Here is a 19140-nt window from a genome sequence, read left to right as displayed (position 1 = left end):
CAGCAGTGCTGTTATAATTTTATAATTTCATCAGGAGAAGTTAAAAGACTTTCCAAGCTGTCAGTTGAGAAAAACTACTTTAAGCTCCAGACTGCGGTGTGTAATCAGAGGATGTTTGCTTGAGTGTGCCGTACATTAAACTCCTCCCTGAAGAGCTTGTTGTCATCAGCCATGCGACGGTTCATTTCTTCCTCGAGTTTGTCTATGGGAATGGGTGGGTACTTCCTGTTTGTGCTGGGAGACCGAGCCAATAGCGGCACACTCTGGAGTTCTGCTCCGAGGGCCGGGAAGGAAGGAGGTGAGAGTGAAGAGAGGAGGGCGGGCAGATTGGGAGGAGACACGAGATAAAGACATGAGATAATGTAGAAGAACACGAGAATGCAACAGCCCACATGGAAACCTCGCTCAGACATTTCAGAGGCAGCTTGTAAAAAAGCCCAGCAGAGGGCGATGTGAGGCAACAATCCAGCAAAAAAGAGGTCTATGGTAGCCCTGTTGATTAGGTAATCACAGCAAAGAAAAGCCTCTTAAAACCCTTAGAAATGTTATCAGTTGAGGGAACAAAATCAAATCAGGGTTAAAAGCAAGATCAACAACTTTGATCCAGCTGCTGGTGAATACGACTCCAAACAGCTACATGTACATGTGGACGTTTCACCTGTATCATCTGATCTGCCGTTGGTCAATCTGAAGGCATTTGAATGGCTTCCTGCTTGCTTGTACTTCTTAAATCTGTCAAAATCAAAGCATATAATCAATTAGGTTTTTTTATTATTCATTATTAAAAAGAACAACAAATTTTGTCTGTCTGCTTCTGTCGCAGCAGGCCAATAAGGCATTGTCATGGTAACGGCAGCATTTCCAGCTGTTAACACAGGTCCCTCCTCTCTCCCCCCAAAAAAGAAAGAAACAGACTTTCACTGACCTGAGCATGTAGAGGATAATGATGATGAAGATGATGACCAGCAGTGATGACAGGGCCACCATCACAGCGATTACTGCTACTCCTGGGACAGAAAAGGTTTTAAAAACAGTCATATTATATTAGTTCGATGGTACTAGATCTGGAAAAAAAAGAAAAGAAAAAAAAAAAGCAGGAAACACCAGCAAAATCCCATCCTCAAGAACTGCTATCACAAAACTTTGAGGTGCGTTCCTGCTTTGATACATTTGAATCAAAAAGCAAAATTCCCCAGAATGTCATTCAGCTCTGCAACTGCAGGTCTTTCATTAGAGTAATGGTGTGCTGACAAAGGGATGCATCTACAAGTGTTGTGGCCATTTATGCTAAGGTTTTGTAGTTTATAATTTCTACCAATTATTTTTTATTTCAACTAAGTTACAAGACCTTTATTTCTACTTTTGCTATAAATGAATCAAGTCAAAGTGCGTACAAATCCCAAGCCACCTGTTACCACCCACAGCCTTTCTTGGAGTTTTATTTTTCGCTTTTTTGGAACGAAAGGCTGCGACATACAAGCTACAAGATAGTAGCTCTAGAGGACTGAACTTGACTTAAAAGACTTGCATATCACATTGAAAGTCTCTGTTGTGCCGTCTGCCTTTTGCAAGACTGGCCCGTATCCTTGTGTTCCATTAATGGTATCGATGTCAATTAGGTACGTCCCAGTTCAATCCCGGGTATGGGCTTGGATCCAGATCATTTTAATTGATTGGTATCAGCATCCCTGAGTCTGACAGAACTTAATTCTTCATACATGTTGTGGTTGTACGGTCAGTGATCGTGACCCCTGTAACCATGTGATCACCTTGGTGAAAGCTGGAATAAAGGCCTTACACATTGTTTTGGTGATTGAAATGATGCCAACAGTGACAGAGAAACTGTATCGGTCGTTGCATATCTAAATGTTACCCTCAGTGTTATTGAAAGCTGCTCCGTTCACTAAAATGTTAAATCTTCAAAGCAAAGACTTCAAGTTAATAAAGCAGGAGAACTATTTCTCTTTAGGTTTTGTCCATGTATCATCTGTTACAAGATAAATTACAGAGCCATATTAAAACAGAGAGAAAGCTTCAGCAAAAAGTTCACAGTCAAAACAATTAGTAGGAGTGGAACAACATTTAAAGTTGTTTTTACAAACATGTAATAAAGTAACACCAGTGTTGGGCAACACATTGTTTGAACATTAGTCAGTATCCTGGCTTAATTCTTCTGCTGCAGGAAGTACATTGTTGCTTAAACTCCAGTAGGGAGAAAATACCAGTGGCTGTCAAAAACCATAGACTGTCTGGAAATGTTATTGATGAGTCAATCACAATGCCGTTGGCCAAACAATGCTGTTGGTGCTATACTGATGAAATGTAGAGTACGACAATACAGCACCTTGAAGCTACCAAGTTATGAAGAATGAAAGCTGGCATCGACAATGAAGTATTTGATGGGATTTTCCATCCATCCATTTTCTAACACCCTTGTCCTTAGAGGGGATGGGAGAGGTGCCGGTGCTTATCTCCAGCTAACGTTCTGGACGAGAGGCAGGGTCACCCTGGACAGGTCACCAGTCTGTCGCAGGGCAACACAGAGACAGACGGGACAAACAACCAATCACACACACACTCACACCTATGGAGAATTTAGAGAGACCAATTAACCTGACAGTCATGTTTTTGGACTGTGGGAAGAAGCCTGAGTACCCAGAGAGAACCCACGCATGCACAGGGAGAACATGCAAACTCTGTGCAGAAAAACCCCGAGCCGGGAATCGAACCCAGGACCTTCTTGCTGCAAGGCAACAGTGCTACCAACTGCTCCACTGTGCAGCCCTTGATGGGATTTTGTTATCTGCAAATGCTTATCATTTAAAGACCCTTTGGTATCTGGAACAAAAAAAAACCTTATTGGGATATCCATTATGTCAATATATTACTGCTTTAGAAAAAAAACAAAACACTAAACAAGTTGAGAAATGACCCGGTTTCTCTCAGAGTAAACAGATAAGTCACATTTTAACCAAGAAGGTGAACCATTCACCTCAGTAACAACCTGTATCCACGATGACAGCAGATATAAGGAGCTGTCAATTTTATTTCAATTATTTCAAAGTTTTGGTATACAAGCCTTTCTGCATATCAAAATCAGAAAAGTATTCTGTTTAGATTGAGGTTGGTGCTAAAGAATGATTACAGATTCGACAGCACAGCATATATATATATATATATATCCTCCATTTTGCCTCTCAGTCAGATAACAATGGGTCACTTATTTGTACACATGTCTACCACGTGCCACAATTAGAACAAAAGATGAGATCTGTTGAACAATAACAGGGGTTTGGGGTAAAAAACCCACCTGCTCTTTGTGTGCTGTTGGTGATTCAGTAAGACACATCACCGAAGAAAAAAACGTCCTTGCCAGGGCTGCATCTAAGCACTGTTTTAATCAATTAATCCATTGATTATTCTGACAATTAATTCATAAATCAGACAAAAAAAATTGACACATTCTTAAGATTTTTCATAAAACTACTTATTCCTTTTCTATACAATATTGGAAATACATTAAAAGATGCAAATAAATATTTTATTGCCTAAAATGCCAAAACATAACCTTCCTTTGGTGAATTTAAACTGGGTGAGGATTTTTAAAAAATTACTCCTTGGGAGGTTTTGTGTAAAACACATTGGCATTTATGCGGATACAAGTTTTGGCTTAATTACTACTTTGAACATGTTGTTTATTTATCAGTAAATTATCTCTTTTTTTTGAGTCTGTATACTTCAGTCAATCGTAATCGATTACTAAATTAGTTGATGATTATTTCAACAATCAAATAATCTCAATAAATCCGTTTAGCTCTACTCCTGGCAAGCGTCACGTAGTCAGAACGAGATCGTCGCCTGATTTTGAGAAAGTTCCTTTGTGGCAATGATGCTGTCTGCGCGTTGAGCAGAAAGCATCATTTGACTTCATGCTCCATCGGCCCTTTCTGGGACTTTTTTTGTTTAGGAACAGCAGCAGCAGAAACGGTGCATTTTTTCACGCACAATTCGCAGGACGTTTCAGTGTTCTCCGTCGGACAATATGTGCATTGAGGAGAGTGTGAGAACAAAGCGCTGCGAGTGTCATGTGGAACTGACACAGCCTTGACGGATCTAATGGCATTTAGAGCGGCTCGCTGCGCTCCACTCCAGGCTCAAGGATGTCCAGAGAGAAACAATGGAGCAATTACATAATACCTACGGAAAGGAAAGCGATCACGTTATATAATAGGGGTATTATATAGTCGAGTCACATACGTCTTATTCAAAGCGACTGGATAATGCCGATTAGTTGATGCTTAGCACTGATGAAATCCTTGGATAAGTTCCCAGGATCAATGCCACAAAAAAAAAAAAAATCTTTCATTTACACAAAAATTCAAGCTAAACTAGGTGCTTTTGTATACCTTGAATCAATTGGGTGATTTGGGAACTTTTCATAGGTCAAGCATTAATAATTAATGTGAAAGAGCAGGGTGGGTGAGTCACATCTTATACGAAGCATCGTCACTAAAAACTTTGAAATATTTTCCTCACGTTTACAACACTCGAGTCAAAACTGTGCAAATATTTCAGGTCCATAAACTGCTAGCTTAATTTAAACACTCCAACATTTTGCCTTTTTCTTGCACTACACCCATGAAATTTAGCTTTTTTTATTCGGATTTTGTGTTAGAACAACACAAAAAAAGTGAACAGGTGTGAAGTGGGTTAAAAATGGCTATTTTAAAACCAGACGGCAAATATTTTCCGATAACCCCACTGTTACAATATATAAATATATTGTGTGAAAACATTTAAATAAATACTAACACTGGGAAAAAGATGGAGGAACCTCCACACCCGCCTGTTGTTGTAATTGCAGGTGTATGTTGGTGAGCTACTGTATGTCACCACCAGATTTGTACATTTAGATCTGGAGGTTGTTTCTGAGAATTTTCCTCACAAAAAAATACAACTTTGACTGAGCCATTCTAATACATGAATATATTTCGACATAAACAGCTCTGGCTGTATGTTGGGGTTTTTCGGTCTGCTGGACGAAGCAGCACATGACATGGAGGACGGCGCTGGTGATGCTAAAGCTCCCAGAAAACAGATAACAAATACAGAGAAAATTGGGAATTTATTACAACTCATTGGTGTATATAGTAATGACCATAAGTCCCTAACCTTCTGCTGTTCCTTGGATAATGTTCGCTAACACATTTAGTTTTAAAAGATCAGCTGAGAAATTGCAAATTTGGTTATTGCGAATTCAATTGTTTGCATTACATTTTAATTATTGGATATCAAGTAAAAAGGGGTAAAGTACAAATATGCATCATACGTTGCTGATTTTTATTTAATAAATGGTTTTGAGATGCATGAACTTTCCTTTCATGTCACAGTTACGTGCTACAACTACAAAAAAATAATCCTAATGACAGATTGTGGTGGCAAACGACAAAGTTTAGAAAACTTGGGAGATACAAATACATTTGTGAAGCTGTGGCCTTGACTGCCTGCTCTCCGGAAGGCGGAGGGCTCCGTTAATGTGGTGTTTCTGTGGATGAATGACCAAATGAAGCAATATCACGTAAGGGTATTTCCGGAACGGAAACAACGGAGGCTAAAAGCAGAAAAATCTTCACCTATATAAAATATTGAAGGTTGAATCTTGACCACAGAACTCGCTTGCCTCACTCACTTGCTCTTGGCAGCGCCATACCGCATGAATAACACAGAAACCACTCAGGATTTTATATGAAATTTCTCTAACCTCGTCTGCTTGTGAAAACCTTTTTTGAGAAAGGCTTTCAGACATTAAAATGCATCTGAGCAATATAAACACAACATTAATAATTAAAGGCTTTTTAAAAACTAAAAGATTTATCAGAATCTTCAACCAAATCCAGCCGAAACAGTATCAACTTTTAAAACCAGGGTGTGCTCAGGTGCATTATTCAGACGTGGTTAAATCACCTGAAGATAAAGTACAATTACCCACACTTGATTAATCACTTGGTCTTATTTAAAAAACAATAAGTAGAAATTAGTCACACAATCAAACAAATTAGCAGCGACATACGGTCGCAAGCAATGTCACAAGCAATGAGCGTAAACGATCTGCTTTTAGTTTTTAAAAAGCCTTTATCGATCTGCTTAAATACTTAAAGCCTTGTTCACTTTACCCATCTTTAAACTGCCTCTAGTCAATTTCAAATCATCATTCAAGTTGATCAGACTTGATTTCAGATGTGAACTTTCACAAATTGAGCAGGCATTGAGGAACCACTGGAGGCACGGAGATGTTCTGAAGAGGACTGATTTAGAGAACGGTGCATGAAATGTGTTTGACATCTGCTGTTCTCAAGGATGAAACATCTGTGATCCGTGACATAGACAGAAAAAACAACATGCCTCTATTATTTAAAAAAAAAAAAACAACTTCAGACACAAGATGGTTCTGGCAGCTGGATACCAATCATTTCATGATGTCAAAAAAAAAAAAAAAAATCCAGTTGTGCGCTTCAGAGCGGCCGGTTCAGTGTTCAGATGCACTTCAAATGTCAGGACACGGTGACCCTGTAGAGTTTTTGTATTAAATGGATGGTATACATTTTACAGCCATACACTGCCATTTTATAGCACAATCAAGTTACTATGTTACCTTCAGTTGTTAAATGCTGTGTGTATCAAACATGACTTAAAAGAAATTTGACGCCTTGAAATTGGGTCTCTGTCTCTTTAAGAAGCTTCTGACATTCTGCCTTCAGCACGCCGTCACAACAATGCTTCTCATTATGGTATTAACAGGAGTGCTGCGCTGAGAAGTAGATTGCATGATGAGCTACTTCCAGGTGTTTTCTAATTGCTGGTCTGGAGGAGCTGATTGGGGGAGTTATAGGAGAAGGTCGATTTTACATAACACTCCCCCTTTAAATCCTTTAGCAGGCTGGTTGCATAGATTATATGCTAGAGATGGGTGATACAAATGTTTTATCAGATAGCAAGCAGCAAACGAAAGAAAAAAGTCTGCATTAAGGATTATCCGTCTTGACTGTGCTCACAAACATCCAAAACTGGGATTGCCACTGGTCTGTTTGATTCATTTCTAACTTCTTCTTGCTCTATGCTACAAAATATGACTGTAGACTATTATTGTGTCTTATTCAGAAGGATTAATTAGGCTTACAGTGTTTTTGATAAGTACATTTTATTTATGTAGTAATGTGCGTGAAGCTCCATCTGTAAGCTGTAACAGGTCCACAGTTAAAAAGAAATGTTTAACTACCGTACATCACAAGCCTATCCTTGAACCACAAAGTTGGAAAACGCTGATATAAGTTGACGTTTACACGGCTGAGAAAAACAAAGGGAGAAAAGCAACCAAAAGAAGCACTATAAAATAAAAATTAATTTTAAAAAAAGGAGTGAGCTCTCAGATGCACAGATCAACCCAAATGTGTGTGTTGGAAACAGTGATGCGAGAGTTGAAGTAGTTTTCGAAATATTATTGGTCTTATTTTTATACCTTTGGGTATCTGGAAACATCAGACTGCAATAAAGTTTGAGTGATCGCTTTCAGCTGGATCTTTGAAAGACAAACCTGATTCTGATGGGACAAAAAAAATACAAAGTGGCAAGCACTTACCATTATCGTTATTGTCTTCGATTTTGGTTGTGGTGGTTGTGGTAGTAGTAGTGGTGCTTGTGATGCTTGTGGTGGTTGAATTTACTGTCGATGTTGGTTTGGCAATAGATCCAGTCGAGGCCTCATTCAACTCAGTAGCTGTTGAAGAATTAGTAGGAACTGCTGTCGGTGTGTCTTTGGGGGAATCATTGTTTTCAGGTGTTTTTGTCGCACTGCTCCCTTCTTTTACTGGTGAATTTGTTGCTGATTGTTTGGCTGTAGTGGGTCCTTGGATGGTTGTTCCATACGAGTTGGATTGTTTAGTTGTGGGAGCTGGTGAGGCAGGAGCAGCTGAAAGAGCATAAAACAAAACAAAAGGACGAAGTGTGTAAGTGTGAGCCATCAAACACCATGCAAGTGGGCTTTTGGTGGATGGCGTTCATACCTGTGATGTTTTGTGGATCCTGGGCTGAGGCCCCGAGGGCTACAGCAAGAAGCAGGAGCAGGGGACACACACCCATTCTGCCCTGCAGAGAGGGCACACAGAAGAGACACGAGTCGATCAATAAAAACAAAGATGTAATTAGAAATCAGGTGGTGACAGAAATCAGACAATTCTAAGTTTGATTATGTGTGACTGCCCAAAACTAGTAAATCTCATCATGCTTAATCATTGGCGGTTTGTACAAACTACACTTCAGTGAGAAATTTGTTAAAGTATTTAGAAGTGGTTAAAGAGAAAGATTTAAGAAGCTAAGGGAAGCTAAATTCTCTACAGAGGAATGCTAGCTGTTCAAACAGGTATCAAACTGAATCGTGCAGGTAACAGGAACGCTGCACGATTCAGAGCAAAGTTGTTCTTTTGAATCTTTTTGAGATTTCAACCTCGAATATGCCCGATTTGGAAAAGATGGCAGCCTTTGGGAAATCTCAGACTTAAGACAATTATCTACATTCTATGGGAACATGTACAGAGTGCTGCAATTTTCTACTAATGACGATATTTTCTACAAAACACTTTCCCCAATAAACGTTCACATTTTTGTTCTACTACAAATTTGCAGCTCAAAACTTAGCACTTTGAAATACAAATGATGGCACAGAAGTGCAACATATCGGCATTAACATCAGTATAAATCGGATAAGTAAACTGGGAAGATATTGATAAGCATTGTTTATTTCCAGCTTGTTGCTGTTTGTGTATGTTTGGGAAAACTTTGACTTTTTAAAGACTTTTATTCCTGGGACCTTTTTGACAGTAATTAAGACAGACAACTGATTATTACAGGTGACTTCAATAATTGCTTTAAACATTTTCAGCAACCCTGTTTAGTGCTACAAATACCAATCATGCAGTTGTTTGTTTTCAAATATTAGTAAAACCTTAAATTTTAAGAAAAAGAAAAAAAAAAAACTCTTCGAAAAATATTTTAACGGTGACTGAAAATGCATTACAATCAAACCAAAATTTTGATGATAAAATATTTTTCACAAGGAAATATTTCATATCTTATACATAAATCTAAAGAAAGGTAATTTTAAGAAGAAAGAAGGAAAAAAACATGAGATCACAGGGTTAGCTTTGGTTTACCTGAAGAAGCGAAGTTGGCATCAGTCACTCATTCGCACAACTTGGTCCTGAAAACCAACAGAAACAATAAAACGTATAAGCTACTTTTTGTTGCTTTTTTTGTTTACTATAAGCTTGTCATGATGAAAATCTACACATTTTATTCTGCATTAGCAACAGCTTGGCACAGAAGAAAGTTCCCTTCACCAAACATCATAATCTACAAACTACAAGAACTGATATAATATCTAAAAACAACATCGTTGTGATCTTAATTCCTGCTCATGTTTCATCATTACTCCATTAATATTTACCCATTGCTGAGCTTTATTTGCTCACAGCATGCCCAAAACCAGAATTAGTGTCACCCTAAGATTCCTTCTATAACAGAGGATCTATTCAACCATTCAACGCTCATATGCGACTTGAACAGTTTAGGAAACTGTCAAGTCTTTTTTTTTTTATCCCAGAGACCAACTGCATTGCAATAATCCCTGGATCTAATCGGTCTTGACCCTGGAATAATTCAGCCTGCCCGCCGTTGCTTACAGTGATGCTTAAAAACAGCTTTTTCGACACTGAGCTGAGCCAAACACCGCAGGGCTGCCACACACAAACAGACCGACGCTTTACATCTAGGATTATGGCATCAGTGGGCAGAGGATGAACTGGGCGCTAAAAGCTCCAACGCTGCCAAAATCTGAGGCTCTGCCGTTTGGAACTGAGCTCATTCATGGTGGTGCTTACACTTTGTTTTGTTTTTTTGTGTGTGTTTTTTTCCCCCCTCTGTTTGGAGCTACCAATTGGGCCTGCTGAGCAAGTTATGTGGTCAATGAGGATGCTATTAACCTACAAATCCAATTGCTGCTCTCCAATTCTCCATCACTAACCCATGCCTCCACTTAGCCGACAACTGTCTGCCTCCAGAAAACAATTCAACCCCTCATGCATTTGAAACTGTGGATTAGGAATTCAAGAACAGCAGCGTTGGACGGCGGATCATACTTCTTAATATGAAACTTTTTTAGGGACGCCTTCTGACATAAATAGGGAAAAAAATTAGTACGTTTTCCAGGCATTCTAGTTTTATTTTGGATGATTACATTAAGTTGCTTTGCACAAAGAAACCAAATTAGTTCACAAAAAACAGTTCAAATATTCACAGTTATGACGTGCTGTTTTAATAGTATTTTCATTTTAAAGAGCTATTACTAACCATAAGAACTTTAATAGAGTAGCCATGGAAACCAGTTTCAACCACATTCTACAAATATATTTAAGGGCGCCAAATAAATGTGGCAACAGGGATGCATTTCTTAACTGAGGGTTTTCTGTCCTCCACTGAATACATGTCCTCAAATTAAAAATGTATTTTTCCTAAATCTTTAGTTTGAGTCTGACTATTATTTTTAAAGTTAAAGTAGATTTAGCAAAACTGGTTGGATACTTCATCAGCATATCCACTAAACTTGGTCTTATAAAATGAACATGAATGAATACCACTGTAAATCTGCTCTATGCCGACATACTTGTTGACTCTTTTTAGCTTAAAATGAACCAGCAAAATGTATAAAACTTTGCAAATATTCTAACTAAACAAAAGCATATATAAGAATTGTGTAAAAAGAAGCCCTGTAGAGGAGGTACTGTCCCTGAAAGACAAATAACTTCATAACAAGTTTTCTAAAGCTCAACTCTTACTATCCGTCTCAACAAACTGACCTCTCATCAAATTAGCATTATAGAGTGTCAGGATAAACTCAATCTCACAGATGGGTGTTGTCACCACCGAGCTTTTTTTCCAGTCACCTTTTCATAAGGGACCATGAGTCATTGTTTCTGGTGTGCAATGCGCTGAGGCTGAGAGATGCGTTGGTGTTAAAAGGTATGTGCCAATCCTGTTGCTAACTTCTACATCCCAGATGCTGCTCGGACCCAGGAGGGTTTCTGTTTTTTGTTTTTTTTTTGTATCCCCCTCCCATCTAGAAGCTTGTGTAGCGCCAAGAGTATCTCTCCCCAGAGATGAATCTTAATGTGCTGTGGTCTCTTTAGAAGATGTCATATTCCAGTTTGTGTGAGCGTAAATGCAGGCAATCTTTTTTCAGCCGTCTTATACGTTGATGGAGGACATCATTTATTTATTAGGGATTGGGGAAGTGCTTCTATCTGGGACACTTTTAGGTTCTGGTGCACTCTTGGTGTTTGTGCAATTCACACGGAGGGTGGGCAGTAAATAAAAGCATTGATTAAATGGATGTTTGTATACTTATTCACTGAGTTACTCTTTTTAATCCATAGTTGATGCGTAACTAATGGTACCGCAGACGGTAGAAAGATAATAAGAGAGAACATTTTAGAATAACAGAACTGTCTGCATTTATTTAACTACACTAGCTAGCTCCATGCAACTTTCCATAGCTTTGTCCTTAATTTATTATTATTATTTTAAAGTATTTTGCACAGCCAACAACTAAGTCACTACAGGGGATTTATCTGCTGTTACCGATGTAAAAATAATAGAGACTTCTGCAGCAGATTTCATGTGCAGCACTGTGCATAGGCAGCAAAGAGGATTGAAAGAGGTTTTGCGGTCCGACCTGCTAATTCTGATTTTGACTGATTTAGATTTTCAATTCCTAAAGAATACATAATGCAAAAGAGATACTACTGGAGGTTTTTTTTTAACAGAGGAAGCTGATTGAAGGATTTACAAGATTATCTTAATTTATGCATTAAATGATATACCTTACTAAGCTACAAACGTTCATGGCTTTAATGGGTAAGAAAGAAAAAACCTGATTTTTCAAGTCTGTTTAAGGGAATAATTTTAAGTGACGTGTATTAATCAGAATATTTTAGAGCTGATGCCTGAGGTGCTACTTCTTAAGCATTTTTAAGTATTTACAGATAATTCCTGCTAATTCCACCAGAACTGCTGAAAAAAGTTTTTGTCATTTTTGTCGGCATTTTTTAAAATTCAGTTTTTGCATCTTTCCGTCTTGCTGTGAAGAAGCTTCATTTAAGAAATTTTTTAAAAAGCCATATATGACTGAGTCCAACTCGGAGTGTCATGAACTGAAATGAGACGCGCATACAGAGATATCACCTGGACATCGGCTGATGTTATGATTGACCGGCTCTGACCGGTGACTAGACCCTCATAAATTACAAATCCAATCTTTTTTTTATGATCACTGAGCACATAAGTGCCAACAAGCAATGCTGACAATAACACAAGTTTCTATGCTTTGGGGCAGGATTTGCTTGGGCAGCAGAAATGTCTGTCATTTTCAGCATCAGTGAGAGGTTGTAGAGAAGAGGAGGAAGGAAAAAGCTGTGCCACTTTTAAACATGAATGTGTTACAGCAAACGGTTACTTTATTTTAACCTTTTGGGCCAAATTCTGTTAGAGAAAAGGCTTAAGAATTAAATATATTTACATATATCCCAGGGTATATGTGGGTAATGTTAACCAGGTCAACATGGGAGACACTGATTATAGTATGTATTGAAAAATCCCCTTTATACTAACTGGAAATGTATGAATAATTTAACAATTTAAAACACACAGGAGCAAATCTGAGATTTACAAATATAAAAATTATTCAGACACCCCAATATTCAGTTCATCTCTTTATTAATACAGCTCTTAATGTTCACTTATTTATGCCTAAACTTAAATTGTGTTTGTCACTGGAGAAGAAAATGATTTGATTTCACTTAAACGCCAATAATAAGCCTCATTTTACCGTCTAAAGGGTAAAATGAGGTAAATTTTCCATTTACAATAGCAAGATCCTGCTGTAGCATTCTTGATGACATTGTTGGGTTCTCAAAGACTTCTTTTAACGTCTTGCAGTCTGCTCTGAGGGTGACGGACGTTTGTGTGCATATTGGGAGCCATCTTGACTTTCTTCCACTTGTTGGCTTTTTTTTAATTTTTGACAATTAGTTTTAAACAAATGTTTTTATTTTGAGATCTTTTTTAATCTTTTATCACCAAAATGTTGAGTTTCACTTTAACAGTCAGGTACGCCAAGCTAAACGTCTGACGTTTGATCAAAATACTGACTGACGGCGTTCCCATCACTGGCGCCTGCGGTGAGGTTCAGGCACATTAAGAAGAAATTATTTGTTGCTCACCAGAAGTTAAATCGCTTTAAGATTTGAAATGCGTTACATTTTTTAAAATATTTTATAAAGTTATTTTAAACATTCATGTGTTAAGCTGTGCTTGAAAAACACACAATCATTTCCAGGGTGTACTAATTTTCAATCATGGCAGTATACCAACATGGAAATATTTATTTTTAAATAATCTTAAAGAAAAATATATCTCGGAGTATATTGCATTTTGTTGAGCTGTAAAATAAAAGGACAAAAGTTATTAAGCTGTCATCTGATAAGGGGTAAATGAGCAGTTCCGTAATTTTCTTCAGGGTTTTATTTGTACAGATACTTCCATCTTACAATCTATGTGATTTTACAGCAATTGTAAATTCATAAAAATGTCAAGAGCGTGATAGTTTTAAGACATTTACAACAAAGAAAGTACAGGAGAGCATTTGTTTTATGTTATTATTATTATTTTTAGTTATTAAGTGAAGGCAGTATTAGCAGGTTAGAGCTCAGTCAATGGTCTCCGGTTGGAGGAGTTTCCGAAAGAACAAAAAAAGTCAAACTAATCTGAAAATCAACTGATTCCGGTCACTAGCAGAGTGATTTATATAATGTATGCTGTTTTCTCCCATCTCTGCCATCAACATTATTAATTTTAGACATCTGCTAAAGGGAGTGCCATTTATCAAACCCTTTTGTTTGCAAAAATAAAATAAAAAAATCACTGTTTGCAATTTAAAATGCAGAGTTGCATCCTTGTCCAATTTTTTGCTTACTTCAGTTACGATTTTTCTTCACAGCTTGATAGCAACACAAAGTAAAACGATTAAAAGTCTTTTCAGTTTATTTGAAGGTTTTCTCAGTTGTAAGAAGTAGATGTTTATAGGCTTATTTTTGTATTGTGAAAGGGAGTTTAATGGCCCGACACGAATTTAGTGAATCGGAGAGCGAGCTTAAAATGCTTAACTTCTTTTTGTAACTCCTGAAAAAAATTCCTCCACTGCCCGTCAGTCAGAAAACATGTGAGCTTTGAATTTCTTTCATCTTGCTATGTCCAGATCAACCTTTCAAATTAAAACATGTTCCAAAATGGTTGGTAAATTCTAATGTGCAAATGTACTCATGTCCCACAATTGTTCCTATGGGGGATCAGAAAATATGCAATAATCATAAATTCTCAAGAAGAATTTATGTTTTTTGCATATTATGAGCCATGCGAGATAACACAGTTGATGTTCACATCTTCTAAAAGTAGTGAAAAACTTAAGATTTCCTGTATCATGGTAATTTCATCAACACAGAACGGTCTGCGCAGGTTCACGCTGCTGTGGGGGTTCTTGTGCTTAATGAGCTCCGCTGGCTGATGAAAATCCTCCTCTGGCTCTTTGGAGCGCAATCACACAGTTGTGAAAGGGCCTGGCTCTTCCCGTCCCATTTCATTCACGCAGTAACAGGAACATTTAAAGGACGAATATAAAGGAAGTCCAATTGCATCTCCATGACAACAAAAAGGCCACGACATTGGGATCAGCGCAGGATGCTTTTTGATATGGTGGCCGCACTCAAAATGTGGTGATTTTGGTTGCTGTGGATTTATTTGTCACCTTAGACCCCATTGTGACAAAATCTTCAATGCAGTAAATAACATAAGTATGTGAAATTTGGCTAAAATTTATATTTGAAAGGATTAGAGTCCTAAAGTGTTCTACGGATCTCTGGAGACAAAACTTCTTGTTGCTTATGATTACATTTGGTCATGTTTTAAACGAGATTCAGCAGAAAGAGAAAAATACAGCCCAACACTACTCATTATTCTCAATCACAGCCCACCATGCACTACCAGACTTCAGAAACAACAATACTCTTCAGTATAGATGTTGTCACAAAAGGAAGCAGATTTTTTTTACTCTACCCATTTTTATCATAGTTCAGTTCAGAGCTAAAAAAAAAAAAAAGTAAGATCAAGTTCAATCATGAAAAAAGCTCAACGGAAACTGGATTTTGAGCCATGTCTTCCGTTTAAACAGGCTCAGAGAGAAATATTATTGTGGACAGAAAAGCAATGTGATGTTACCCCTGCTCATAAAATGAATAACTTTTCACTGCTTACAGCAGGAAGATTAGAAAAGTGTTTAAGACGATCCTCATATCTTCATATTGCATCGTCTCAAACAGAAATCAGGCAGTAGTCGAAGTCGAAGCTTTACAAAATCCTGCGTTTGAAAATTTGAGGGTTTTCGATCTACATTAAGATCACTTGGAAGACAAAGTACAATGTACTGAAAGTCCTTAGGAGAGATGGAGGCTGGGCTGACTCCATCGCCTCACCGATATGACACAAGCAGTTCTTATCAAAGGGACTTACCATTCATGCAGAGAAATATTTCCTCTGGCTTTCTTACAAGGCATCCTGCTCCACTGGCTGCTGCAGCGCTGGATAATGCCTGTCTGTCTGTCTCCATTCATGGCATATTAATACTGTTTCTATGTCTTCACTGAGAGGGGGGGGGTCTAAGGCAATAGGATCGCTGTGAATCCTTCTCTTCAGGGGAGACCGAAGTACGACTAACTCAGGCCTGCGAGGACTCCTGCTCCGAAACAGACCACAGATTATATGTCCCTAGTGCCACATACAACAGCCATAATCCTCTGGACTTCCCTTTCTGAGGGATACTACTCCCTGCTGGTGCGGTTTGTGTTCCCGCTGGCTTCATTCACGAGCTGGCGGAGTTGATAAAAAAGATGACGAAAAGCGTGGGGCTGCTATTCCGGCTAATTACAAGGGCGAGAGTGACCGCGCTGTCTCTTATTAAGCCTGTGATGATGATTCTGGCCCATCAGGCTGAATGAATGGATCAAGAAAACTCACTTGTTTTAATGAGCGAGACTGGTGAGTCATTGAAGCTCTGCTCCGTGTCTGCTGCTTTGTGGGGTTTCTCACAGGAGATGCCAGGGGCCTCTCAAGCTTTCCCACACTGGACACAGAGAGGATCTAAAGGCGCAAACCCATGGCCTCCCCACAAAAGCCACTGTGACCTTCAACTGGGTTTCCAAGCCAAAACGATGGCTCCCGGGCCACAATGAAACTTGATTCACAATCACCTCTGCTCTTTGAAACTCAAGCAACAGAACCGATTTCTAGATGCGGCTCAAACCGGATGTTGGATCTCATTTTACTTCATACAATGAACAAAATGTGCGGGTTCCGAAACACACGGCTCTCCGAATGCAGTCCCAACATGGCAACTTTAGGTGGCTTTATTGTCCTGGCTTCTTCTCTGTTCAAAATCTTTATATTAACTGAAACCTGTTTGAAATCCATGCGCAGTTCTTTAAATGTGCATCGTCATTTTAAAAACAGCTAGAGATGTACAGGTAAAAGATTCATAGTTGACCTCTGATGGCTGATTTTGTAAAGCTTTGACCAGCTGATGAGGTTTTGAATTCCTCTTTCAGAAATAGAAATGACAAAATACTCTTTTTACTTTCTGGATAAGCCGAAAACTTGGTCTCTGACAATAAAATATTCAGAGAGAACTAAGACTCCCCCCATCCCACCCCAAAACAGCAGAGTGTTACAGATCAGTATCTGTCTACGTCTCTAAAAACCGATAAATACAGCAAAACCCTTTATGTTATGAAACAGTTTTCTATATGAATGTCAAGACAAACTGCATCACTTTTTTTTTTTAATTTTTCTCTTTGTGCACACCATAAAACATAATAAAAGTCCATCATATCAATAGAAAATAATTTTTTCTACAGGACCCATTAAAAAGAGAAATAATAACTGCTGTGAGGTTCTGATTTACAGTGATCTTTTATCTTAATTAGTTGGGATTCTTGCGAAGCCGGTCAAAGGACCGGCGGCAGTGTCACACTATGTGATGTGAAAGCAAAAGTCATCACACAGCCTTACTGTTAAACAGGACTTTCATATTTCACAACGAACATGAAAGCATGCCAGAGTTCACATTTTAGGCAATCTTTAGCATTTTATGCTAACGCTAAGCACAATCGGTGTGCTTAGCATTGGTAGCATTTCTAACAGCTGTCCCTGTGTAGAGTAAGAGTTAGCCTAAGCTAACAGAAAACAACAGAAATTTCTGCAGGACAACCATGTCACATATTTTCTCTTTGCTTTGATAGGACTCGTTGGTAATTTGAATTCCGGCATGCTGCGAAGTATTTCCGGTTAATCACGCGTCAGTCAGATTGTGACAGACAGAAAACTGTGGGAGCCAACAGAGTCTCACTTTCACTGTTTGCGAGCGTGAAAAACTCTTTGCCTGGTTTCACACTGCAGAACCTCATGCTTGGTTTTGTTTTTGGCCGAGATCCGATTTTCTTTGTGTAGATGTTTACATTATGATTTTAATGCGAACACCACCGGACTCCTGCTGTAATTAGCTTGTACTTAGCATTGTTCGACACAATTAAATAGAGAAGCAGTCCCAATGTCTGCCAGGCTTGTTTTGTCCACTGTTTACACTTGATTATGCCGCTTCCTGCCTCCTGCAGTGTATAGTGTGTGACTTTTCTGTCACACAGAGTGACAGAAAAGTCTGATGAAATGGGTCACACGTGGCCTAGAAAGCCAGATTTGGGCTACTTTTGCCTGCAGAGTGACTGTAGCCAAAATTCATTCAAATTTTGAGTTTCATTTGTTCCCATTTACTAAAACCTCTTTTTAGTATCCCTAAAACCAAAAAAAAAGGTTTTAGTAAATGAATTTTGTCCTGGACTCAATCATTTGCGTTGTATACTCACCAGGAAAGTCCTTTGGTCCGGCCCAAAAGCAAACTTTTTTTTTTCCATTTGGTGCAGTTCGCTTTCACATTGTGAAACGTTTAGCATACGGACTATAATTTGTAAACGAAGCTATGTGGGTAATGATCATTGCTCCCACTGGATAGAAATAATGGGGGGCGGGACAGAGCACAGACACAGAAAAACAAACTTTGGAAGTCCTGCTTGCTGCATTTCTGTTTTCTGCAAACTTTTGCTGTTAATAATACAACATTATTATTATAAGCCTAAAAGCCTTTAATAAGCCATTATTATAAGCATTATAAGCCTGGCGGGTCACCAGGCTTTACTTGCGCCTCCACCAGGGTAAGCATTGCTTATTTTTTTAAGTCTTTTTAAACGTTTGCATTTTAAGGATTTATAGTTGGTGTTCAGGTATTCTTCTTCCAAACTTTTAACAACACATAATTATCAAGTGATATTTTCAAATTTCCTGTCAACTTTAAACATTTTTTTAAATCAAAAACACCGCGAGCCGCTGAATGAATGACTGCCCTAGCACCCAACCACCGGGCTTTACGCAAGTTTTCTAAAGGAAAACTTGAATAAATAAATAGATAATAACTTAATGTAAGTACATTTCAGTGTTTATTGCTACACAAAGTGGCAATGGTACAGTTCTACTATTATTAAAGTTCATATTGTCTCCAACAGTTATTTCTTTGCAGGAATACAAAAAGAAAAATGGCAGCGTAAAACTGCTGTTTTAAGTTTTCTTCAGCAGATTCCAAAAGTTATCGCAGCCCCTGTGACTCACTGCGTCTGAACTCAACATTTAAAAACAATGCCTCATGCTCAATGAAGCTCTCATTCATAATTTGGAGCAGATTCCTGGCATTGTTCTCCCGTGTGAGATGGTATTTAAAGGAATCAAAAGCTACGTACTGACTCAGTAAAAGCCCTGAATAACTTGTTGCTGTCTAATCACTGCTGCCCTTTTGCAACTTCAACATGTCACTTAAAATCCTAATTAAAAGTTGAAGATCTCATTAAGAAAAAGGAAGAAAATCTGGAAGAAAAATGTTTT

General features: G+C 38.3%; 1 protein-coding gene across 2 annotated transcripts in view; it reads right to left on the bottom strand.

The window, feature by feature from the left end:
* ptpra (protein tyrosine phosphatase receptor type A) overlaps positions 1-19140 on the bottom strand; it is a 34159-nt gene that overhangs the window by 11158 nt on the left and 3861 nt on the right. For both annotated transcript variants that reach the window (XM_028002162.1, XM_028002161.1), the window contains exons 2-7: positions 9207-9253; positions 8061-8142; positions 7637-7966; positions 926-1007; positions 659-732; positions 135-271 (exon numbers count right to left, since the gene is read on the bottom strand). In XM_028002162.1, coding sequence (XP_027857963.1) covers positions 135-271; positions 659-732; positions 926-1007; positions 7637-7966; positions 8061-8142; positions 9207-9227 — 726 coding nt within the window. In that variant the 5' untranslated portion in view covers positions 9228-9253. The remainder of the gene's footprint in view (positions 1-134; positions 272-658; positions 733-925; positions 1008-7636; positions 7967-8060; positions 8143-9206; positions 9254-19140) is intronic.

Source organism: Xiphophorus couchianus, chromosome 20 (genome assembly GCF_001444195.1).
Source record: "Xiphophorus couchianus chromosome 20, X_couchianus-1.0, whole genome shotgun sequence".
NCBI lineage: Eukaryota > Metazoa > Chordata > Actinopteri > Cyprinodontiformes > Poeciliidae > Xiphophorus > Xiphophorus couchianus.
The sequence above is the reverse complement of the archived record's forward strand: the minus strand, read 5'-3'. Positions and strand labels throughout refer to the sequence as shown.